This window comes from Stigmatopora argus, chromosome 10, assembly GCF_051989625.1.
Source record: "Stigmatopora argus isolate UIUO_Sarg chromosome 10, RoL_Sarg_1.0, whole genome shotgun sequence".
In the NCBI taxonomy this organism is placed as follows: domain Eukaryota; kingdom Metazoa; phylum Chordata; class Actinopteri; order Syngnathiformes; family Syngnathidae; genus Stigmatopora; species Stigmatopora argus.
The window spans coordinates 10,005,893-10,031,467 of NC_135396.1; the positions used below are offsets into that span (position 1 = coordinate 10,005,893).

Below are 25,575 nucleotides of genomic sequence, written 5' to 3' on the forward strand. Positions count from 1 at the left end.
TAAACAGGTATGTGTAGCAGGGCAACTCAGGTGAAAGAACAGCATACCAACATTTCAAAATGGCAGTGGTAGTGTGATAGTCTGACAATGTTTGCTCTTCACCTGAAAATCCTAAAGGATAATTCGGTTAACAGACCTTGATGTACAGTTTTAGATGGCTTGAAAAGATATAAAAAGAAAAAAAATGTAGGTTTTGGTTTTGAAATCAAAGAGTTCAATATTGGTTCTTACATTTTTCCTAAAACTTAATCAAAATCTTCTATACTCACATAGGAAAATATGTTTGGCAACCAAGGTTGACCTGTTGCCCATAATTGATACTTTGTCACACTTGCATCTGTAATAAAGAGAACAACAAGGTGAAGACAACATTGCGAATAATCATTATTATTACAGGAAGTTGTGGATATGAACTCAATAATAGCTGTTGATGTTCACTTTATTACCTTTGCCCTCACTACACCAGGGGATTTCCACCAAAGTGACAGTGCGGTGACACGCACGCATGCGCACATGCGTCACGCAATAATACTGTCCAGGTCCATAGTCTGTTGCGTACAAGTGATTTATTTTGCATTTGTATTATAACGCCGAAGACTTTCTGAACAGAAAAAAAATATTTAAATGATTATGAAACGTATCCAGGTCCAATAACCCAGAAATTGAGTAGATAGAAACTCTAAAGCTCAAATGATCACCACTCCAAACCAGATAGTTCCATTGTGATGTTCTTCTGACATCTACTGGCAGCGCAGAGAAGCTCGGGAAGGATTTATAAAGACAACCTTGCCACCGTTAGAGGGCCCCAGACAAACACTGAAAACTCGAAATGCAAGGAAATCTAAGGATTTCCATTTATATACGGAGCTCATTGTAGACCAGTTATATTTGTATTAAAAATACCGCATGCTTTGATAAAGACCCTGTAAAACATAAAACTATTCATTTCATGGTCAATTAAAATAATCTAAATTAGGTTTATTTTTTTAAATATTGCGTGTTTTTTCTCCGGGTACTCCGGTTTCCTCCCACATTCCAAAGACATGCATGGTAGGCTGATTGGACAATCTAGATTGCCCCTAGTGTGAGCGTGAATGGTTGTTTGTCTCCTTGTGCCCAGCGATTGGCTCACCACCAATTCAGGGTGTCCCTCGCCTCTGGCCCGAAGTCAGCTCGGATAGGCTCCAGCACCCCCTGCGACCCTAGTGAGGTTAAAGCGGTTCAGAAAATGAGATGAGATGAGAACCTGTAACATAACAGGAAAGTCAAGAGAAATTGGTGAATATAACAGGAAGAGAAGAATAGACTTGTACACATCTTTTGGACTTTCAGTGGAATTTCCAGAACCAAATTAATCTAAGCAAACAATGATATGAATATACTGTTCAAACATTACGGGAATGCCCAAACATCATACTAGTCAGGAAGACTGCTCAGAAATTTTCCTTATCAGTGCTTCACAATGGAAACTTACACTTGATTATCATTCCAATGTTACATTTCAATTAGAAAAGAGCGAGGCTAACAAACCATACCTAACAATGTGAGATTCATTTTCTGAACTGTTTATCCTCACGAGGGTTGCGGGGAGCAACTGGAGCCTATCCCAACTGACCTCAGGCACCACCAATCGGTGACCAGCCAAGCGAAGGGCACGAGGAGACGGACACCCATACATGCTCACACTTATACCTAAGGGCAATTTAGAGTGTTCAACCAGCCTACAGCCATCACGTGGTGTAGGGGTTCACTCGCCTGACTTCGGTGCAGGTAGGCGTGGGCTCAATTCCTGCTGGTGGCCGTATGATTGAAAGTGCAGATGGTCATTTGTCTCTCTATACGACTGACTGGCGACCAGTCTAGGGTGTAGTCTGCCTTTCGCCCGAAGACAGCAGGGTTAGGCTACAGCACCCCCCACAACCCTTTCGAGGATGGGTGGTATGGAAGATGAATGATTGAATGAATGAATGAATGAACCAGCCTACTATGCATGTTTTGGGGATGTGGGAAAAAAACAGAATACCGGCAGAAAACCTAGCTGCAACGAACCCTCGACTCCAGAACTTTGAGGCCACGGGCCGCCCAATATTAAATTACAACTGCATTAAACTTACAAAGATAGGGTACATGTAGAACTTACCCATAAATCACAACATCAGTATATATATATATGTATATATATTATATATATATATATATATATATATATATATATATATATATATATATATATATATATATATATATATATATATATATATATATATATAACCAGTGAAAATCAAAATTGTGCCTGAGAATCTTTGCATAATATAGTTGGGCCCTCAACTGGATTTCCCTTCATTAAAAATTGGATGGAGATCAATCGACCAACCTCCTTTCAACCGCCAAAGTACATTGATCTCATGAAAAAATCTGAATGAGTCATAAGAGGTGGCATATGGCATGACATCAAAACATCAAAAGGTTAACTATGCCTCTGATACAAACGGCAAGATGTTCCAGTAAAGGAAAAAAAAGATCTAAATTTGTGTTGGCATTCACCACAGCATTTTTTTAAATTAGATGTTATTGCTGTCAGCTGAAATCATTTTGTTCAGAACAAATAAGGATATATTGCTTTAATTGTCAGTGTTATATTTAAAGACAGAATGGGTTGAAGAATGACAGTAAAGGTTGCTCTCAATTAGAATTTGTATTGTGACCTTGCAGAGGGCTTTGTCTTCCATGAAGCTGTCATGTTTTAAGTCGGTTGTGCGGTGAAGTTGAACCCAGGATGCGAGTCAGAGAAAAGAGTGGCGAAAGTGCTGGTGCACAACATAGGTTTTTAATGACAAAAGCTCTATATCAAAATGACAAAATAAACAAGGGTAAAATGCACTCCGACAAATGGCAAAAACGTGACTTACTGGACGGGAAACACAAGGTACTGGTTGCAGCAATACTCCCACAATCCGACATACCAGGAGACACACCGCCCAGACAGCACACACAAGGAAACGTGCGCAGACACACCTCCACCAAAATCCCAACAAACGTGACAGAAGCAAGGCATATTTATGAAATAAGCTCATCTCATAACAAATAATTTGGAGCCAATATAATTCATTCATTTTCTAAACCGCTTATACTCACATGGGTCGCGGGGGGTGCTGGAGCCTATCCCAGCTGACTTCGGGCAACAGGCACAGGACACCCTGAATTCACAGCCAGCCAATCACAGGGAGATGGATAACCATTCCTGCTCACACTCATAAATAGGGGTAATTTAGAGTGTTCAATAACCCCACATGCATGTTTTGGGCATGTGGGAGGAAACTGGAATACCTGAATTAAAAAAAAACATGCAGGCCCAGCGGGGAAAACATGCAAACTCCACAAAGAAAGGTCGGAACCCACTAGGCATTGAAACCTCAAACTCAGAACTGCAAGGCAGACGTGCTAACTTCTACCGGGCTGCACATTATATGCTTAGGACGAGCCGATGAATGTTATTAAAAACTTTCACTACACCTTGTATATATTCTTTCACTAAATTCATGAATGTGATCACTTACGTCTGCTCCCAGACTTCCTCTTTGCTGTGGTGTATACATATATATGTGTATATATCTATATCTATCTATCTATCTATCTATCTATATATATATATATATATATATATATATATATATATATATATATATATATATATATATATATATATATATATATATATATATATATATATATATATATATATATGTGTGTGTATTTATACATAATGATATTCTAGTTCAAACAATTTATCAAAATGATTACCTCATGTATTCAAATGACATTGATAGGTTTATTGGCAAATTTGGAGGGGTGGCCCAGCGGATGAGTGGTTGGCGCATCGGCCTCACGGTGGGGGGACCTGGGTTCAAATCCATGTTCAGACCTTTCTGTGTGGAGTTTGCATGTTCTCCCTGGTGGCCCTGTGTGGGTTTTATCCGGGTACTCCGGTTTCCTCCCACATTCCAAAGACATGCATGGTCTTGGAAGGCTGATTGGACACTCTAAATTGCCCCTAGTGTGAGTGTGAATGGTTGTTTGTCTCCTTGTGCCCTGCGATTTGCTGGCCACCAATTCAGGGTGTCCCCTGATAACCGTGTCCCTGAAAGAGTTCATGTAGATCAGAAAGAAGAAAGTTATCTGTTTGCACAACTTGCTTTGAAGATACAATAATTGATACTTTTCATTCTATATAATTCACATCAAGCGTTCCGAGTAATGAAGCTTTGTGAGTAACACACCCATCATTATAACACTCCTCTGCCAAAAGAGGTTGAACCTGTTGCATTGCACGTCACTAAAAATGCTAATGACACATACACAAGACACTTGCTTTCTGGAAGGTTTTTGTTTCCATCTTTAATGATGAGCAAATTATGAGAATAACTGAGATATTATTCAGCAAATGTCTTTCTATTGTTTTAATGACACTACTTAACTGCAGTAGTATACTTATTTGATTCATATTTTATATACTTATTTGTTATCACTGACATACAAGGACCTTTTACATTTTATACCATTAACTTAGGAAGTATTAAATCTGTAGAGTCTTATTCACTTGGCAACAAGTCATGCCTTTGTCTTAGCTGACAGGCATCGAGCCTTGAAACCTTTTCATTCATAGCATTTAAATTAAAGTGCAGCCCTAGAGACCTGTGTATTGATAAATGTGACCTGACTTGCTCTTTGCACCATGTAACATGTTTTCATTTTAGAAGATTAATCTGTAAGTGTAATACTGGCATTAATAGTTATCAGTATCTGTTGGTTCTGTGATTGCAGTCTAGTTAATGGGACTGTGACATCTTCAATTCACACATCTAGTAAATGATCCAAAATGGATGAAGTGGCTCCGGTCCAGCGGATCCGTGTCGCTGTCTTTGGATTGGTTGCGATGTCTTATTGTGTTTTCATCTTATTTATTTGTTTGTTTGATTTTTTTTGCATTGCACTATTGGGCTTATTTGCCTAAACTATGTTCAGAGAAAGTATACTGCAACATTAAAGTTTGATGTGAACCACAATCTATTTAAACCATGCCTTTAAGTCATATGAGAAAGATACCAATACCTAAGCTTTGACCTGGCCATGACTCTATGCCTGTCTTCTTTTATCAGACATTTTTTGCACCGATCTGAACCGCCTATTTGCAAGACCAGACTAAATAATGACACATTTTCAATCATAAGGTTTATTTATAAATAAATTTAAAAAAATACACTGAAACCTATCATACTTTGCTCAACCACAAAGTCTCATGTCATCCCAATCAAAAGTTTTGCAAAAAAACTATTAAAAACCACAAGCTTGAAACAACTTCCTTATGTAGCTTTTGTATCATCTTATCCCACACCAACATCACAGCTAGTACCATCCAAAGAACTGTCCTGATGGCACTCTTTAAAAAGCAATATTCCATGAAAAAAATATAGTGATAACCCAATAGTGGTAGCGTGCAATTATCTCTCATACCACTAATAGCTCCACCCCTTCAGGTTGTGGTCATCACACAAGGGCTTGGATTATTTGTTTTGTAACTACAAAAAATATATATGTATCTATATATCAATGTAGTTATTATTATTACTTGATTAATATAATATTATTAGCCTTGTGTGGATAAGCAGGGCAGAACATACACATTACAATTATCTTCAATGTGTACGATGTTATTTAAACAAACTTAACTTTATTTTTAGATGTTTGAATGGAAGGAATTGGAATTTTTTTTAGGTTTGTTACGTGAACACATGGATAATGCAGTTGCTGGGCGTGGCTGGTGTCGAATTACCAGGTAGGTACAAGTAGAACTTGTCAACAAGCCGTCATGTGAAGGTGAGCTGGAGAACCAACTTGTGTGGAGACTTGACCAATTACATCTGGAAGCACAAAGCTTGTGTGGGTATGCTGATGTAAAGTTTTATTTTGTCTTGCTGTTACTTATTCTTACTGTTATATGTTCCTTTTGAATAGTGGGACAAGATGCGAGGACGTTATAAAATGCTGCAGGGCAAGGAACGAGTGTACGCAAGAGCCAGCACCGACGCTCATCCAGTTTTTCAGCCGCGGGAGGTTGCAGGACACATAGCAGACTCAGGTAAGCTCATGCCAAAAGCTAGGGAAATAGGTACAGGTACTCCACCTTGGATCATTTATTTAACCCCAAAGAGTTGTCAAATACTGTAATTCACGATTTTTCACTACCTATGAAATATTGGGATAAAAATGGAGTTTATAATTTAATTTTGCTTTGACAGTGTCAAAACAATGTTAGTGAGCATTAAGCCTCCCACAAAGCCATCCTAATTCAATGTTGATATAAGTCAGAAGGAAGTAAACTGCATGACAAGCTTTTCACACAAATCCTCTGTCAAAATGTTTGTGTATGCGGGTGCTTTCAAGTAGTATATTATGATATCATAATCAATGATGAAACTTCCAGAGCATTGCTGTGAAGATCGGAACAAGGTCTACCTCGGAGTACGTGTTAAGATGCCTGTCAAGGATCTGCTTCGGAACATCCGCCTAGCTCAGGGTAGAGACCCACAAGATCTTCAGGTAACCTTTAACAATAAACCTCTTATTAGGCTGACTCCATATGAGAGGCTAATTGACTTGATAGACAATTGATCTGTCTGTCTCCTGAATGAACATTTTGTCACTTTCGCTGTCCAACTGTTGTCATGCAAACAATAGAAGAAAGGATAACTGCATTTTTTGGACCTGAATTCACTCTTTATTTAATTTTTTGGCTGGTTCTGAAATTAATTATTATATTTACTCAGGTGTGACTTGCAAAGTTGGGTAGAGTAGTCAAGATCCAGTCAGATTCAAGGGAAATCAGTTTGAAATGCGATAAAAATAAATAAATAAAGGAATTGCACATTACGTGCTTAGGACTAGCCCATGAATGTTACTAAAAACTTTCACTACACCTTCTATATATTCTTTCACTAAATTCATCACATTTTTATTGTGCAGATTTCATCTCATCTCATTTTCTGAACCACTTTATCCTCATTAGGGTCGTGGGGGGTGCTGGAGCCTATCCCAGCTGACTCCGGGCCAGAGGCCGGGGACACCCTGAATCGGTGGCCAGCCGATCGCAGGGCACAAGGATACGGACAACCATTCACGCTCACACTAGGAGCAATTTAGAATATTCAATCAACCTACCATGCATGTTTTTGGAATGTGGGAGGAAACCGGAGTCCCCGGAGGAAACCCACTCAGGCCCGGGGAGAACATGCAAACTCCACACAGGTGGACATGACCTGGATTTGAACCCAGGACCCCAGAGCTGTGAGGCTGACACGCTAACCACTCGCACCACAGGTGCAAACTAAATTAATAATAATAATAATAATAATTGGACATAGGCCCTTTCATCATCATCAACAACAAAAAGCCTTATTGTCATCGCACCCAGAAACTGCGTATGACGAAATTGGTAGTGCTTCTCGGCAAAAGACCCAAATAAGTAATAATTTCGGACTCGTAATTTGGCATTCTGCCGTTATGGATATATCGCATCAAATTCTCTGACTAAACAAATTCCCCTTTGTCTTTTTTCACGTTACTGATTTTTGCAAGCAGATTCTGCGCAGCAAAAATTCTAAAGGTAAAAACCAATTTTACAATATCTAATTACCATTTTCCATTAATTACTTTGCCTTCATAACCAATGGGTGTTTCTCAGGTGAGAAGAAACGAGTTAAAACTCAGACAGCAAATCGAACAAGCAAGGTCAGTAAACGTGATCACTCCTCACGTGTCTGCAAGCTACCATAAAAACTATTGTCAAGAATTAGAGAAGATTTTAAGAACTGCAAATACCTTGGCTGTCTTTCACCTACAGAGAAAACGCCCCACCAGTAGCCTGGAGGAGCTGGCAATCATTGTTGAAGTGTTGGAGGAGGATCTGAGGACTGCCACCACAAATAGTTCCCAGATTAAAATTTCCTCTTCTGGCTCACCAGTGTCACCTGCATACAGTTCTGAGCCAAATGGTAATTTACCAGTCTCACAGGTTTCTTAAAAAAATTCTTCATCGATAGCTCAACCTCAAATTCCATCTCTCCCTTATTACAAGGCACCGGTTACAACAGTGATGTCTCAGATGAAATAATCCCCAGCCCCTCTTCCCATACAAGTCACTCACCAGGGACAGAGTACAGCCAAACTCCACCCTCTCTCAGTGCTATGACCACAATTTTTGAGCCCACATGGACAGCAGACAAATGGTTCAGTAACTACCCACTGAGCAGCTCTGACCTCTTTTGGGCACAGCTCGAGAAGGAGGAGAGCAAATTGTTGGCCATCTCTGACGAAGCATTGCTTGGGGTTGATCAACACGGCCAAGCGTAAGTTTAAAATGATTAATTATCATGTAAGTTAAAAATCAATTTCCCGACCAAACCGTGTTACAACTTTTTTATTAAATTGTTTTCAACTGATGTTTCTTTTTAACATAAATGAGTGACAAAAGTGCATGTTTTTATGTTTAGACTTTTAAAAGTGCTTTTATGCTTTAGAGTTAAATAACTTTGTCTCACCCTTTTGCTCTCTGCAGCGCTTTCCATAAGGTGGCATGTGACGGCAAGAGGATTCTGACTTACGCAATTGCAAAACGGATGGCCGCACTCAATAGCTTAGACCTAAAAGACTCGGATGGAATGGTACACTTCGAATTTGTATTTTCCTCCCTAAAATCTTAACAATTGCTAATTCCCACCAAAGCGTTACTCACAATAAAAAAGACAATGATAAACTCTTGAGCACGTCAGCCTCACAGCTCTGGGGTCCTGGGTTCAAATCCAGGTCGTTCCACCTCTGGAGTTTGCATGTTCTCCCCGGACCTGTGTGGTTTTCTGTGGGTACTCCGGTTTCATCCTACATTTAAAAACACAAAAACTAACATGTACGGTAGGCTGATTCGACACTCTAAATTGCCCCTAGGTATGAGTGTGACAGTGAATGGTTGTCTGTCTCCTCGTACACTGCGATTGGCTGGCTACCGATTCAGGGTGTCCCCTGCCTCTGGCCCGGAGTCAGCTGGGATAGGCTCCAGCACCCCCCGTGACCCTAATGAGGATAAAGCGGTTCAGAAAATGAATGAATAAGTATTCAACAGATTGAAAAAGTGATGCTTGTGGTAAATATTTTTCCAGACTGCCCTTCTCCTCGCAGCCAAAAACAACCATCACCTGATAGTAGAGGATTTGATTCATTTGGGTGCTTGTGTCAGTGCAAGAAACAACTCGGGAAAGTCCTGCCTTCACCTTAGTGCTGAGAAAGGCTTCATTCGAGTGCTTGAGGTGAGAACTTAAGTTTTGAGTAAAACATCATTAAATGTAAGTTTGGTTCCTCCTCATATGCATTCAATAACACAGAGTAATTCGATTGAAATGCATACTGTATAAGTACAAAAACAAGTACTGTTTACACATGACCAGAGTACATAGTACAGTGCACAACAACCAAAACAGCCTTCAAAAGCTGATTTTCTTTGTTATTTGTGTAATGCAACACCACGATTTATGGCAGCCAACTTCAAAAATGTAGACTTTCCCACGTGCTAAATAGAACGATTGAGTAGAGTCATCAATAAAGTTGTGCTTGTTAATAACTTGTTATAGAATTGTTAATTTGTCATTTATAGAAATTAGTATGTTAGGTTCTTTTATAAATTGGTTAGAGGGCTACATTTGATTCAGCAGCCCATGCAGGTGTCATATTCTTGGTTTTCTTCTTCAGCACATTTACCTTGTCCTCCACTTGCCTTGTATTTCCTTTCTGTACTTCTTTCTGTCTAATTACTGTCAACATTTACACATTCCACTGTTTTTAGTCGAGGGTGTTTACATTGTATTTTAGATTTAGTCTTGTCAACTTGATTTATTGTAGCCACGACTAATGAGGTCAACCATCTTGCTTATAGTTTTTGGAAGCGAGCAACACAGGTAGAAACAGCTTTCTTCTTGCGCACTCTCTTTCAGGTTCTGAAACATTTTATGATGGATGGATTGTACATTGATGTTGAAGCCACCGATAAGTATGGTAAATCCTCTTGCATTTATTTCATTGGAAGACCCTGAGGCTTTTGGGTATTTGATTGTTTGTTCACGACTTTAATTTGACATTTTTGTAGTAGATAAATCACTTACTGTATAGTTATCTTGAGTAAATCTCATTTCTTGATCTTCAATTTTCAAGCATGCCCAAGTCCTATCACCTTTGAGAAGATGAATCAATATGAATATTGATTTAAAAAAGGTCATTCAATCATATTTGATTCAGGGTTTTATTTGAAAACAATGGAAAAATCTCCATGTGCCATGCAGACAGTTGTGGCAAGTTTTTGATTTATGCATATTAAACATATCTGAGCAATTTCAGGTATCAGTAATTGCAGATGACACAAACTCAGGCTTTAAAGTTGTCAGTGCACTTTATTGTATTAAAAAACAATGTATGTATAGTAATTTTGTTTTCTTTTAAGTCCAGTCATTCTAGTTTTGTGCCTGTTCATAGGAATGAGTGTTCTTCAGAGTGCTTCAGTGGCTCTCAAGTTGACGTTGCAGCACCTACAAATGAGCAAGAGCCTCAACCATGCCAGACTCCACATGCTCCGAAAGGAACAGCTTCTAGAGACCCTGGAGTGTTTGCTGCAAATGGCTAGCTACTCTCACGTCATGGTCTGTACTACAACAGATACCTTTGCATGGATAGAATACCAAGTTGTGGTCAAAGGTTTACATATCAGACCCACACATATTTATCTGTTGAGCATCCAAATATTTCTACAACTCAGACTTTCCAAATCTGATGAATCAAAAATATACATTCAGCAATCTTATCTGTCCCTCGGCCATTTCCACTACAATTGGGAAATATTGGTAGCCATCAATAATCTTGTGAGCAAATTTTTGGCTAATTTTCTTCACTTGAGTTAAATTCTTTAGCGTACCCTTCATCTTTGTCCAGTTAACTTGGAACACAAGGGATTCATGGTATTATGATCCCCAAAGGTGTCTATCGAGGCACAAAATTATCTGCGTCTGCTGGAAATTTTGATTAATCACACATATAAATAATGATACATTGTACTTTGCCACCATATTGCATGAAATTTGAAAATCAGGTAAATCAAATTGGCAGACTGATGTTAACGAGCATGCTATTACATGTTATTTGTCTAAATCTGGTTTAGCCTTAATGTGTACCAAGTTTGTGTGACCTTAACCACAAATTCTTTTTTATTCTGTTCTTTCTATAGGAGACCTGGGGTATGAATGCCTAACCCACAGGGTGTCACCCTGGTAAAGACCCGACGGTAATGTTCCGAGTTTGAACAGACTTGGTTTGTGATAAAGAGTAACATTAATTGTGTACTCACTCATGAATCCAGTCATGTTACGTAGAGCATCTAAAGTGTGCTTAATTAAATTACTAGATTCAGAATCTGGTCATTTAAATTCTCCACAAAGTTTAGGTGCCCATTAAATTGGTTTCTGTGAAACCTCATTGTTTGTTACGTTTGAGTAACAACTTGCCTTCAGTGTGTAATCCAGTTCTGTGGAATGTGGCTTTTACATTAGGCTGTCTAACTTTTATTATGTATGTTGCTGTATTATGTAGCTAGTAGCTACTGCTCTTGGGCCAAGGTACAAATCCATCTAATGCAGGGGTGCTTAATATGCCGATGGCAATCTACCAATAAATCGCTAAGATACTTTTGGAATATCACATAACAGTAAGATTTGATCAGGTCTATTGGATTCCTTGAGGCCTAAACGTTGTCTCGTTTGTACCGCGACTTCACAATGTGCCCATACTCAATATTCATATCTTGATATTCAGCAGGACTATTACATGAACAACCCTAATATTGGATTGAAATCATACATTTATAAAAGAAGGCTTCATACTGCATTATATTGTGTGTACTATTGGCATTAACATTCAGTAATATATTTTTTTGCCCTTTAATTGGGAATGGTTTATTTGTTCTTCATTTATGACTGTCAAACAGTTAAGACACTTTTTATTATTATACGATATGAGCAATTATCATCATTATTAGATTTGTCTGCCTGCAATATCTGAAGTTATTTTTGAATCTTTTATGACATTTTAATCGACATGGAATCTGTATTTTCATCAAATTATTACTAGATGGTGGTTTTATTGATTTTATGGTAAATAATGTTTTGTAAAAGACCCTTTTGATTAATGGAGATTTTGGCATAAATGTTTTATTTTATTGTTGTCAGAGGGTAAATTCAATTTATTGTTGCAGGTGTAGGTAACCCGAATTGTTCTTTTCTGCGACATGACTTTTAGGTGATGTGTAATTATCAAATGAACTGTGTATCCTCATCTTTTGGTACCAAATAAAGTCTCTACCTATTATCTGATTCACAAAGTTTCACAAAGTGAATGTCATTATCTCCTTTTGCTCCTTGTTTGGAATCACAATGACACAATGAGTCACCAGTTGGCTTCACACCAAGTTCAAGAAAAAACGTAAAAATGCCAACCAATGACCCAGACTAATATTAGAAACCATCAATTAAAAATGTCTTGCGTAGATATAAATAGAAATATTCTTATTTTGGTACGGAAACAAATTGTCTTTGCTACAGTGACAAGCATGAATCATAAAAAAGTTGTAATTTAAGCAATTTACGACTCTAGACAAACTCTCACAGTGTCTTTTATGTTTAACTACATGTAGATACCAGGCAATTCATGTTTTACTATAGCTTTTAAATCGCCATATCTCACAAGGGAAATGAGATAAAGTCAAGTACATAAACAATAAAATGCTGCAATTGAAGCTTATCTAAACAATTGACTTGCAATTCCTTCTTTTGGCCAATTTCGCACATCTCCATTTTGGCAGTACCTCCATATTAAATGTTGTTGTTGATCAGTATTTCATTCTACTCCTATTCACTACACATTACACACACTACTGGGACACTTTAAAAATTCACAAACTCTCAGTATTTTTGCACATATATTGTTATTGAGTAATAATAATCACCAAACTACATTGCAAGGCCAATAATGATGACTTTGATGAAAGAAAGTGAGACATTTAGAACCAGCTAGCACAGTGTTTTTTAAGCTGATTTCAAAATGAACATTTTTATGCATCCCTTGTGAGGATAAGCAGTACGAAGAATGAATAAATGAATGAATATGTTCTTAGTGCAAACTGAAGGAAAGTTAAACTACATGACTGAAGTCCCATTCTATAGAACTACCAATTGTGTAGACTTGTTCTACCAGTGTAGGCAGTTAAAGTTAGAGTGTCTTCCAAACGAAATTTGTGATATAGTGAAGAAATAAACTCACCAAGAGGACCAAAAGTGTAGCCGTAATCTTTACCATGGTAATAACTGTGAGAAGTTACCAATAAAATGTTCATATGAAGAACAAAAAAAAACAGTAATTGGATGGAACAATATTTATGATCAAAACATGCCTTCAATGTTTCAAGAGGAACAGGTGATAGAAGAAGTCATGATGGCAAATACAGGTTAAACCGGTTCCTGTCCGCATTTGCTACAGGAATTTGTTCTCAAACAGTTCAATGTAAATGTATACAGACAGAGAAACCCTAATATACAGTAGTCACACCTGAGGTCACAGGTGTAAAAGATAGATCCTGGGGGCGAGATCAGGCCGGCCAAAAGCCTTTATGCAGCCCGCTAAGTAAATCGCGTGTCAACTTCATGTTTCGTTCTAAAATTCAAATGAAGACTATAGATATTTAGCGAATATTTACTCTTGTTTTTAATTTTTAGAAAAAAGACATTAAATCCACTTTTCTCTTTTAAAATCTAGTATTGACATTTTTATTCAGATGGCTGATCTAGTTCATCGATAATAAAAGAAGTAGATAAAACTGAATATTTTCCCACTTTCATTTTTTTCTTTTTAAGTATTTTTTTTTTAAAATGTCCTTATAGTATTACTGTATTTAGATGAAAAACAAATGCTTACAAGATAATGAAATATTTCTCACATGCTTTTGAGGAGGTTTGGGGGGAAAAAAAGAAAGGTTTTTTTAAACGAACAAACACAAATATGTTAAGCATGTCACACAACACATTTCTAATCAAACACTGAAACACTGGAGGTGGATTTATCAATATGAATTGAATAACAACAATATACGCATAGGGAGCTGAAAGAATACCATTACGGTTTTCCACTCATCACTGTCTTTACTTCTCACCAAGTGATCTCGACCAGGTTGGATAAATGTGGTGGGTTCGACTGCATAACTATTGATTTTATTTCTATGCGGATTACTAAAGTACATTTACCTTTACCAAACCTTACTTAATTTGAATTATGATTTTATCTAAGCTTCATAAATCAATGCAAGGTTAAAAGACATTTTTTTTCTCTGAGCAAAAATAAAAACCTGCTCCTTTCGGAGAAGAGGAAGTTATATAAGTCCCTATAGCTTCCCTTTCTGGTTTGCAAAGATTATACAATTGACTTGTGGGTAACGGGGCTCTTGGGAGCAGATCTATCTGACAGTCATAAGGCCTGTTAGGATCGACGAGAAAAGGTTTCATGGTACTCAATTATCGTAGTCTGCACAATAAATAATAATGTATGATTCAAATATTAATTAATTGGTTAGTTAAGATTATTATCATTATTCTTAATGGTATTCATTACATGTTCATGATAGGCGAAGCCACACAGGGGGAAACACAAAGCATAGTGGATAAATAAAAATGAAGACAGTGGGAGGTATTGGGGAAAACCCTTCATGACTTTCCACCAAAATGAGGAACAGTTTGAATTTACAATTGTAGATTTAAGTTCATAGTCTTTCCAATGGTTCAAGCCTACGGTAGATTGCGTGCCTTCACGATGGTAGTGCAACATTTCTAACCTGCAGACATAACCAGACTCTATTGTTATATCCAATCCAGCAGCATCAACAACCATTCGCCCAACATCCCAGTGCCAACCCCCTTTCCTTACGTCTGCTCATAATGAAACAAAATCCTTCTCGCTGCATGATATAAACATAGCTTCAGACTGCTGCAGGCCATTGTGATATTGCTCATCCACTGATCTCCTCCTCTACCAACACTGGATGTGCTCTGTAAATCCTCCCCAGCCCACATAAGCCCCCTTGTTTTCATTTCTTGCATCACATTCCGGTCCCATGTGCTTCCATCCTATTACTTTAGCAAGCTCCTCTGATACGTTGCACATGGTTTAGGCTTTTAAAAAAAAAAAAATTTACAATGACAGCGCCACTTAAACCTTGATACAATAACTCATTTAATTCACTGGCTGCCATTGGTGGCGTTACACTTCTTGGGGGGCTGGTAGCGATCATTTGTTGCCATTGTCTTAGCCTCCCAGTCAAAATAGATTAGATGTACTGTGCCATTAATGATAAAGAAACATGAGCATTCAGACATATGTGGAAATCAAAATTTGGGTCATACCAAACATTAATACTGTGGCCAATGCTTGAACCGAAAATGCGGTGGCAACCTACTGTAAACGTCAGGTCTTAAATTAGTATTTATTTATTTTAATTACCAAAACAGGCCCTTAAATGTTTAACGTTTGTTGGCAAAGGTGGATAAGTGGTTAAAATGTGGTGTCCAAAATACGCCCAGCGGACCAACTGTGACATGTTACCTAGATTTTATTGGTCTGCAGCAAATCATGCAAATATCCTTGAATATGAATCTGCACAAGAAGCTTAAATTCATCTTACGTTGTGTTGCAATTTTCAGCTTTAACACTAGATCAAGCTAATAACATAAACAGACTTCCCGATCAAAATGGATTTGACGTTTATTGCCATCCATTGCAGTCAATGAGTGAATACTTCTTTAAAACTCAATTATGATACTTTGTTTAACAAATGAAAGTGGAAGGATTCCAAGTTGGCCATTTTGTTTAAGCGACCCACAATGGGGAAAAAAAGCACCTATACATCCCTGGGTTAAAGCAACGCCTTACAGCTCAGAGTTAAAGGGTTCAGCTCTGTGTCATGGCCTTCCTTTGTGGAGTTCACTGCAAGAAATTTCTCTGGGTGCTCTGATTTCCCACCACACCCAAACATCTTGCAAACTTAGTTGATTGGACACTGCATTTTATATTCAAAAGGCACAAATGCCATGTAGCAATTGAACTGCAGTTTGTCATAACAAATTGCTGCACATTTTCTAGGTTTAGTACGACACCTGGTGGTGAATAAACCTCTTTGGGTGTCGAAAATGATCACTTTTCATTAAAACTATTTTACTCCCACAAACACTTTGTTCAGGTAGCTCCCTGCACAAATTTCTGATTAAATGCATCCATAAATCAATATTCCCCCACTTTTTTGCACCTTCCTAAACCTGTACTTGGGTAGTACAGACTTCATATTCACGTGATATTCACAGTGACAGAAGGTAAATAAACATTGTCAGTGGCAAGATAGACAAGCCAGTTCTTCTTTTAAAAAAAGCATTTTGAATACTGTAATACTACCAATAACACTGGCAACTAAAGAAACAGATAAACAACCTTCCTACCATTTATTGTAACAATGAGCTTCATTTTCCCCCAAAAAATAAATAATTGACTGCCATTGATGATGGTAGACGTCCAATTCATTTTGACTGTGAGGGCTTTCAACACACTGAAAAGTGATCATTTAACATCTAATTCTATCAACTCCAATGAAAGATGTGATTGGCAAGTTCCTTTGTTTTCTTTCCTTTTTCTTTAGATATCTTTGACATATTGCTTTTTTTTTCATTTTTTATACATATTTTTGAATTTTTGTTTCTGGTAATTCAAGAAAATTACATTTCCAAGTAGAAGTTATCCTCAATCTCAAAACTACAGTGTTTTATTCACTTTTTAGCGTAGTGTAAGAACACTTTTTTAAATTCAGAGTCAATAAACAAATCAATCTTGTTCAAAATCAAATGTATTTCTGGATTATGTTCTATGATGTTTTGGGGGGTTTGATCCTCAATAAATGAAAGGCACCAGAACCGAGTGAATCAACAGAGTTTAAGTCATTTGCTGTCAGCCCAGTTTTTTATTCTGATGGTTCAACTTGCATCTCTTGCCCCTTCATGAAAGTATTGTGTGATATTGCCTCATGTACTTGAAAGGCCTTCAACTGCTGCAAGAGATACCAAGAGACTTCACTCACTCTCGCACGCACACACACGCACACACACACACACACACACACACACACACACACACACACACACGCACACACGCACACACACTCACACACGCGCACACGCACGCACACACCCACCCACACACACTCACACTGACACACACACACGCACACTGACACACACACACGCACACACACTCATACTGACACACACACACACACACACACACACGCACACACACACACACACACGCACACTCACACGCACACACACACACACACACACACTTGTAGCTAAAAGATGAGAAAGACAACCTCTGCAGAAAAAGAAAAAAAACAGTATGTTTTATTTGGTCTAGTCTCAACTAATCATTTCACTTAAAGCACCAACCAGGGAAAATTATGTTACTTCGCCCCATAATACATATACTAGAATAATAATAATAATAATAATAATAATAATAATAATAATAATAATAATAATAATAATAATAATAATAATAATTTAACTGATACTTCACCTAATCTTATTGGACTATTCTTACATAAAAATGATCCAGCTGCTTTCAATAACGCTGTTTGTACCCACTGGCAAGTAATGGAACCAACTACAAAGTGCCAGTTAGGACAAGAAAGGAAAAGAATAAATTCATTCTGCATCTATATGTATTTGCGTAAACATGGTTTGTCATTCCAACATTCCTGTACCATCTCCTGGAGCTCATCCCAGCTGGTGCCGGGCAAGAGGATGGGTACACTAAAATGAGTAACAGTTTGAATTTACAATTGTGGATTCATAGGCTTTCCAATAGAGAAAGGAAGGGTTACGGTTACGGTTAGGTAAACAGTAACCACTAAACTACACGTTAAGTCTCGGAGTAGAGCCAAAGAAAAAAAAAAAGAGTCTGACGCAGAGGTTAATGATAAATGACTGCTTTATTTGGCTGTAATTAACCTGATCCATTTCCTGACAATGATCAATTAAAATAAAATCAAAGAAAAAAAATCTGATTTGGTGAAGTCCCGGTAGAGTGATTGTTTTTCGCATAATACAGCCTAAAAACAAAAGGGACAAGATAAAGGTCAAGAATTTTGTTGGGACAATTCATAATTCAGTGTCTCTCTGTGCCAAAAAAAGACCCTGAGTATGAATCACACTGGTGAAGAGAACAGAATCTTAACCAGATGAGTTGGAAGTGATGAAGTGGAGAGCTGGAAGCCATGCAGTAAACAGAATAATGCCTTGAAAATAACACTCGCACATGCTTTTCCAAAATCAAACATGCATTGGGTATTTCAGTGGGGTTAAGAAGTGTAAGTACACATGAATTGAGCCATACAAATCCCCCTTATTCAGGTTGTGAATAATTCTAGAGCATGTTTACATACCTTTTTAGCAATCCCTTTATTCATTGTAACGCAAATGGTAAATTAACATTAAAGGAAAGTAAAATATAAAATAAATAAATATTTATATATGTATAAGTGTATATATATAATTTCGCGTGGCCCCGCCTCGTTTACTGAATCAAATTAGATGTTTTTTTGTCTTTCCAACCGCAAGCGCAAAACTCAATGTGGTCACAAAGGCTTGTGAGTTCAGTTAGGATCACAGTGGTCACGGACAAGTTCAGCATCTCCTCTGGAAGCCACATCACTAAGGCTTTTTAGAGTTCATCACTCACTTTTAGGAAACTTGTTGATTTCATTTTTGTTTGTTTGTTTTTCTCTGCTCTGGTCTTAGAACAATATTAAAGTAGATATATTTTGATATAAAATTGCTACCAAAACCATGCAACTACCGGTTCATTTAACAAGACACAAAAGCTGTCTGTGTTCTCGGGTGTGGGGGTGGAGTTGGCGTGGGCGCTTTTTAGGCACTGCCATCTTGTTTGAGCCGCTGACTGCGAGCCTTGTAGACCTCGATAAGTAAATCCTTCACATACTGAATCTCTCGTTCCACCGACTCTGCCTTGTCACGAAGTTCCCTGTTCTGACCTTCCAGTCCATGAAGCTCCTCTTCCAGAGAGTCCAACTCTGCCCTTTTCCGCAGCCTGTACCTGCGGAAGAAATGTTTCTGTTTTAGTGATTTTTGGTTCCTCAACAGCTTCAATAATGACATGAAATGACCGTAGTTAGGTCTCTCGGGATGTAATAGGCTGTGTTAATTTGTCTAAAAACCAGGTAAAAATTTGTGGAAATACTCGATGGACGAAAATAAGCTAGAATAACCCAACTTGACATCCAAAATTGATTCTACAAGGAATACGTCGCCACACTAATATAATAAAAAGCTAAAACCCAATGAATAAAGGAAAACGTTTACCTGTGAGCAGCCGTTTTGTTCTGGTCTCTCTTCTTCTGCTTCCTCTCACCGGTGTTCAAATCCAAAGAAGCGGCACCGACCACCAGCGTGGACTTAATGGAGCAGGGCTCGTCCTTTAGTCTCTGGTTGGGGCGATGGATGGAAGCGCCAAGCAGCGACCCTTCGCACTCTCCTCTCGACAGACATTCGTAACTTTGATCCACAAGGCATTCTGGATAGAGGTAGTGACCGTGTTGGGGCTCTACGGATTGCGAGGGCTGGTCTAGTTCACCGATAAAGCTATGGTACGGCTCTACGCCGGCCATCGATTGATGGAAGTAGCCGTCGGTGGCCATCATTGTCTCTTGGGGGATACTTCCAGACAGTCCTCCATCTTTGCTGCAGTGCAGGACCTCCAGTCCGGCGCTGTCATAACTTACATTAACCTTCACATTGTGCATGAGCTGTCCCTCTCTTTTGTGGTGGCTGTCGTAGGAGCCGCCCAGGCAAAAGCTTCGTGCAATTTCTTCGCTGCAAAACATTCCTTCGGAAAAACAATAGCTCTCCTCTTCCTTCAAGGATAAAGCACATTCTCTCACCTTCTTGATGCCGCCGAGGCTGTTCTTGCTGACCGTCTTCAACGTGGAGTAGTGGTTGACAGAAAACTCGGCGCTTCCCGAGTAGCTCCCCCTGGAGCCCCATGTATCCAGTCCAACTTCCTCGCCCACTTTCACTGCCTCGCTGATGATTCTTCGCCCGCTGTTGTGGTGGTACCGGTGGTGGTAGTTGTACGGAGCAGGTCGGGGGATTTTGGATCTGGCCATGGGACCACCGCAAAAGCTGGCCAGGTCTAGTTCCCCTGTTGCTAAGGTAACAACCACGGGGCTGGTGTCTGATTGGGTGCTCCCATAGGAGTTGTAGGGTATCTGGTAATAAGACTGCGAGCCCATTGCTTGGGCACCTTTGTCACATTTCGAGGATTTTTCCAATTTGCTGGTTGTGGCGGTGGACTCGGATCGGAAGTAGTCCTCCAGCTGAGCTAGCTCCTCCTGCAATAGAGAGGTCATGACCTCCAGGTCTGAGGGCACCTTGACATCTTGTTCTAATGGCGAGGGCGGAAGGGATGAGCTGGGAGACGATTCGGTGGTCGACACGAATGAAGACAAATCAACTTTTTCCGTCATCCAATCTGAGTGACCATCACCTAGGAAAATGGACATCGAGATGAATAAAATCAGTAAAGAAATCCATTTCTCTTTTGTTTGAAAGAAAAAAAAAGATTGAAGCAAAATCTGAAAATGCTGAAAAAAATCATCATGTTGAAATAAATCATGAAGGAATAATAAACAGTGATGTTAAAATCAAGCAAAACTCCCCCAATAAAAATCCAACAACTAACCGATCATCTGAAAATGATTGAACAGCATCGTCTGCGTTCGATAAATATCCACTTAGCTGTACTCACTGTACGACATTAGCCCCGTGCTGCACTGCGGCTCCGACTTCGGGATGTGGAAAAATAAAAAAGCATCTTGGAAAAACTCACCAATTAAGCGCTGTCTTTCCAATGGCTCCGCCCCCGTCGTGAGATGCGATTGGCTGACGCTAGCCTGTCGGAGAGGGAGAACGTGGATCCCGTCTGCGAAAATGGGGTGAATTTTCTTGCGAAGGATCGATGCCGCCATTGTATCGTCTGTTGCCGTTAAATTGTAAAACTGCACAAATCGTGCAGAGGATGGACGAAAACGTCAGATGAACACCGGAAGATCTGTGGAAATTAATATAAATCATTAATACGTATTACTATACTAATATTTTACTCTCTGGCCGAATAAAACATTTGCAGAATTAAAAAAAACAAACACTAATCATGAATAACAATTATTAAATATACTGCAAAATGTTCACCTTTTTTAATGTAAATAAAACAATACTGAAAATTTTTATCGCTTTCCATTCAGACAAATTAAGTCACAATAACAGAGAAACAATGACATATTTAGTTGAAAAGTTAAAAAAAAGATAATTCCATTCCATTATAAATTTGAATAATTACATTATGGATTCAAATAGTTATTTAACAATGATGTGTCATAAAATTAACTTTTTGCAAAAGGACACCTTTTATTTATTTAGAAAGGATTTTTTAAAACAGTAATCCCTGCAAATAAATACTTTTGTAGTCAAGTGTCAATTAAAAGTGGGTCAGATTCCTGTAAATGTCAGAAGAGCAAAATAGCAGTGATGCTCCCTGTTCCCATCAAGTCACAAAGTAGTTGCGCTTACCCCATAGTTCTTTCTCAGTGTTGTCAAGTGCGTTGCGAAAGCAAAGCACACAAAGGCTCGGAACGAGGAAGGAGAGGAAGCCACGCTTTTAAAAAGCCATATCTTCTTTTTTTTAAAGGCGGCAATTGTTCATCGGGGCGATATTAGCAGCAAGAACACTTGAAGACACAAAGTTTTTAAATCGGTTACTTCGACAACTCCAGGCGCGCCGACCAAATCACACTTGGTGAAATCACTCCGCACTTTCCAGAGTTCAGCCGTTACGTCACCTACTAGACGGGAATTTCCAATTACCCTGAGACCTCTACTCATATCTTCTTTGTTTTTTTACTACTGTTTTTCTTTGCATTAAACTCTATACATCACCATTTTAAACCAATTATTAACACACCAGCTAGTAAAAAGTGACGAGGGAAAATATGAGAGAAACGTTCTCCCCTAAAATAAACCAGTGACTTTTTTTATTCCAATAAATGATCCAATTTCCGACGTGAAATAAGCTAACAGTTGTTCCTTTTGTTGGAGTTAAAGATGAGTTGTAGGTGAAAAGCACTTTGAATTGAAAGTGTGAAGAAGTAAAGGACTGGTGCTAGTTTTCCCTGCGCTTGGGCGGAAGGACACTATATTGCAGCGTGAAGGTGTAACTTTAGTTGCAGCCCTGTTGCATCAGATGCGCAGGGGGACTCGAAGCTGAGGTTTCACCATTGGCTCGTACTGGTAACTTTCCCCCCCTCTCGTTTCTATTGGCCTCCCATCATTCTTACACTGATTGCTAATCATTTCACATTATCACCAACGAGGGACAACTTTGTTTTTGAGCTGCTTGAACCTTGTAAAAGTATTAACCAAGTGTAAATCACAGTATCCTTAAACAGCTACTGAACTTAAAACTTAATTACAATATTCATATTCATAGTTCGTTTCATGTATATGGGTTTTTTCTTTTTTATGTTCTCTGGAAAAGTGTTTTTTTTAATTGTATTGAATGTTTTTATTGTCATTATACAAGTAGATTGAGATTTAAAGCTTCACCACAAAGGGGTAGGGTTAGGGTTGGGGTTGGGTTAGGGTTAGGTTTGGGGTTGGGGTTGGGTTAGGGTTAGGGTTAGGGTTAGGGTTAGGGTTAGGGTTAGGGTTAGGGTTAGGGTTAGGGCTAGGGTTAGGGTTAGGGTTAGGGTTAGGGTTAGGGCTAGGCACAATTAACAACAACAAACAAACAGACAAATAGATAATGACTAATGAATAATAAATAAATAATCAATAAATGATAACTAATAAATAAATCATCAATACATAACTAATTAAAAAAGTAATAAATAAATAATTATTTAACATAAATAAGTAAGTAGGGAATTGCAAAAATAACATTGAATGAAAAGTTTAGTTTTGTAGGGGTGGTGAGGGCTATTGCAAATTGAGTGTGCATTTAGGGTTAGTTTTAGAACTAGGGTTAGGGTTAGGTTTAGAATTAGGGTTAGGGGTAATGTTAGGGTTGGCGTCAGGGTTAGGCACAATTAACAACAACAAACAAACAGACAAATAATAATCAATAAATAATAAATGATCAATAAACGATAAGTAATAAATAAATTATCAATAAATGATAAGTAATAAATATATTATGAACACATAAATAATAAGTAGTCAAAAACATAAATAAATAGGGAATTGCCCAAATAACATTGAATGAAAAGTTTTTTTGCAGTAGTGGTGAGGGCTTTTGCAAATTGAGTGTCCATTTAGGGTTAGGGTTAGGTTAAGGGTTAGTGTTACGGTTAGGGTTAGGGTTGAGGTTAGGGTTAGGCACAATTTCCAACATCAAACAAACAGACAAATAAATAATCAATAAGTAATAACTAATACATAAATCATCAACAATCTATAACTAATACATAAATAATCAATAAATAAGTAATAAAAATGTAGTAATAAATACAAAATATTTTACATAATAAGTAGTCAACAACATAAATAAGTAGGGAATTGCACAAATAACATTGAATGATTTTTTTTGTTTTGCAGGAGTGACGAAGGCTTTTGCAAATTGAGTGTCCATTTAGGGTTGGGGTTAGGATTAGGGTTAGGGTTTGGTTAAAGGTTAGGGTTAAGGTTCTCGGTTAGGGTTATGCCCAATTAACAACAACAAACAGACAAATAAATAATCAATAAATAATAACTAAGAAATAAATAACCAATAAACAATTAAGCAATAAGTAATAAATAAATATGTAGCTAAATAAATAGTCAACAACATAAATAAGTAGGTATTTGCACAAATAACACTGAATGTAAAGTTTTGTTTTGCAGGAGTGGTGAGGTTTTTTCAAATTGAGTGTGTATTTAGGGTTAGGTTTAGGATTAGGGTTAGGGTTGTGGTTGTGTTAAGGGGTTAGGTTTAGGGTTAACGGATTAGGTTTAGGGGGTTAGGATTAGGGGGTTAGGCACAATTAACAACAACAAAGAAACAAACAAATAAATAATCAATAAATGATAACTAATCAATAAATAATCAATAAATGAGAAATAAATAAATAAGTAATAAATAAATAAGTGTTTAACATAATAAGTAGTCAACAACATAAATAAGTTGGGAATTGCACAAATAACTGAATGAAAAGTTTTGTATTGCAGGAGTGGTGAGGGGTTTTGCAAATTGAGTGTGCATTTAGGGTTAGGATCAGGTTTAGGGTTAAGATTAGGGTTGGGGTCAGCCTTAGGCACAATTAACAACAACAAATAAACAGACAAATACATAATCAATAAATAATAACTAATACATACATAATCAATAAACTAATAATAAACAAGTAATAAATAAATAAGTACTTAACACAATAACAGTTTTGCTTGTCGTCATGAATGCCAGATTTTTTTGGGGAGCAATATGATATTTTTCCCCCTAATAGAATAGCAACATATACTTATGATACAAAAGTATCCTAAATTATATTAGGGATTCTGTAGTCTTTTTGTCCAAAGGGACCATTAAATGCTAGAAGTTTATAGAATTTTAATATGCTGTGAAGTTTTTATTGGTCTGGGCTTTAATGGGTTAAATATGGATGGCTGGAATTTCCAAGCTTGCCAAAATAAATGTTATGTTTTCCAAAAGTGAAAATATGAACAGGAACATGTAAGTTTTGTTAGGGGAGAGGGCGTGGTTTTCTTAAAGGCCTTTTACATTTTGTTTTAAATTGCTTTCACAATTGAACGTGAGCAGTGTTCTACTGGCGTGGTGGTGGCACTAAGAGTGTTTTCCTGTTATAAAGATAAAGCAGAAACAGAAAAATGCAAAACAAAAAGAAAACATTGGCTTGTGCAAAATCAGACTTCATTCATAGCATTGTATTTAAAAAAGTGTTTTATAAAGTGACACACAAGCCATCATATGGATCGACATTGATAAACCACTTGAACACTGATGTGCCAATTGCAAAACACTTTATGATAAAGGAAAAACAAACCTTGAAGATTCATTATAATGACTTTTTCCTCATTGGTAAACTACAGACAAGCATTCTCAAATATTTTATTATTCAGAATGCTCTTATAGACGGTGCATTAACAAAAATAATTTATTACTCTACCAAAAGAAGTTACGCATAGAGTATTGTACATACACAACAACTAAAGTATTTATGGTATACTATATGTTTTGACAAAAGTTTGGCGACACTCTTTCCTTGTCGACGATAATGTCAAATATTTATTCATCTTATTAGACGTGCTTCATAACTGAGCAAAGAATACCCCGAGA

The 25,575-nt window shown here is 37.7% G+C and overlaps 2 protein-coding genes across 4 annotated transcripts; one reads left to right on the forward strand and one right to left on the reverse strand.

The window, feature by feature from the left end:
* Nucleotides 1-5,867: 5,867 nt before the first annotated feature.
* Nucleotides 5,868-12,458, forward strand: LOC144083074 (uncharacterized). The gene is made up of 12 exons (XM_077610554.1): nucleotides 5,868-5,937; nucleotides 6,013-6,136; nucleotides 6,482-6,597; nucleotides 7,636-7,660; nucleotides 7,739-7,785; nucleotides 7,898-8,048; nucleotides 8,132-8,402; nucleotides 8,612-8,717; nucleotides 9,210-9,356; nucleotides 10,038-10,098; nucleotides 10,573-10,736; nucleotides 11,318-12,458. The coding sequence occupies exons 2-12, from the start codon at nucleotides 6,022-6,024 to the stop codon at nucleotides 11,339-11,341; spliced, it is 1,227 nt and encodes a 408-aa protein (XP_077466680.1). The 5' UTR covers nucleotides 5,868-5,937; nucleotides 6,013-6,021; the 3' UTR covers nucleotides 11,342-12,458.
* Nucleotides 12,459-18,144: 5,686 nt separating this feature from the next.
* atf5b (activating transcription factor 5b) lies at nucleotides 18,145-22,046 on the reverse strand. Of its 3 annotated transcripts, XM_077612271.1 has the most exons (4): nucleotides 21,819-22,046; nucleotides 21,079-21,300; nucleotides 19,554-20,736; nucleotides 18,145-19,287 (listed from the first exon to the last, which is right to left on the reverse strand). In XM_077612271.1, exons 2-4 carry the CDS (start codon nucleotides 21,215-21,217, stop codon nucleotides 19,101-19,103), a joined length of 1,509 nt encoding a protein of 502 aa, XP_077468397.1. In that variant the 5' UTR covers nucleotides 21,218-21,300; nucleotides 21,819-22,046; the 3' UTR covers nucleotides 18,145-19,100. The 3 variants fall into 3 exon arrangements, with proteins under 3 accessions (XP_077468397.1, XP_077468399.1, XP_077468398.1); XM_077612273.1 differs by lacking the exons at nucleotides 21,079-21,300; nucleotides 21,819-22,046 and adding an exon at nucleotides 20,998-21,050; XM_077612272.1 differs by lacking the exons at nucleotides 21,079-21,300; nucleotides 21,819-22,046 and adding an exon at nucleotides 20,932-21,036.
* Nucleotides 22,047-25,575: the final 3,529 nt, after the last annotated feature.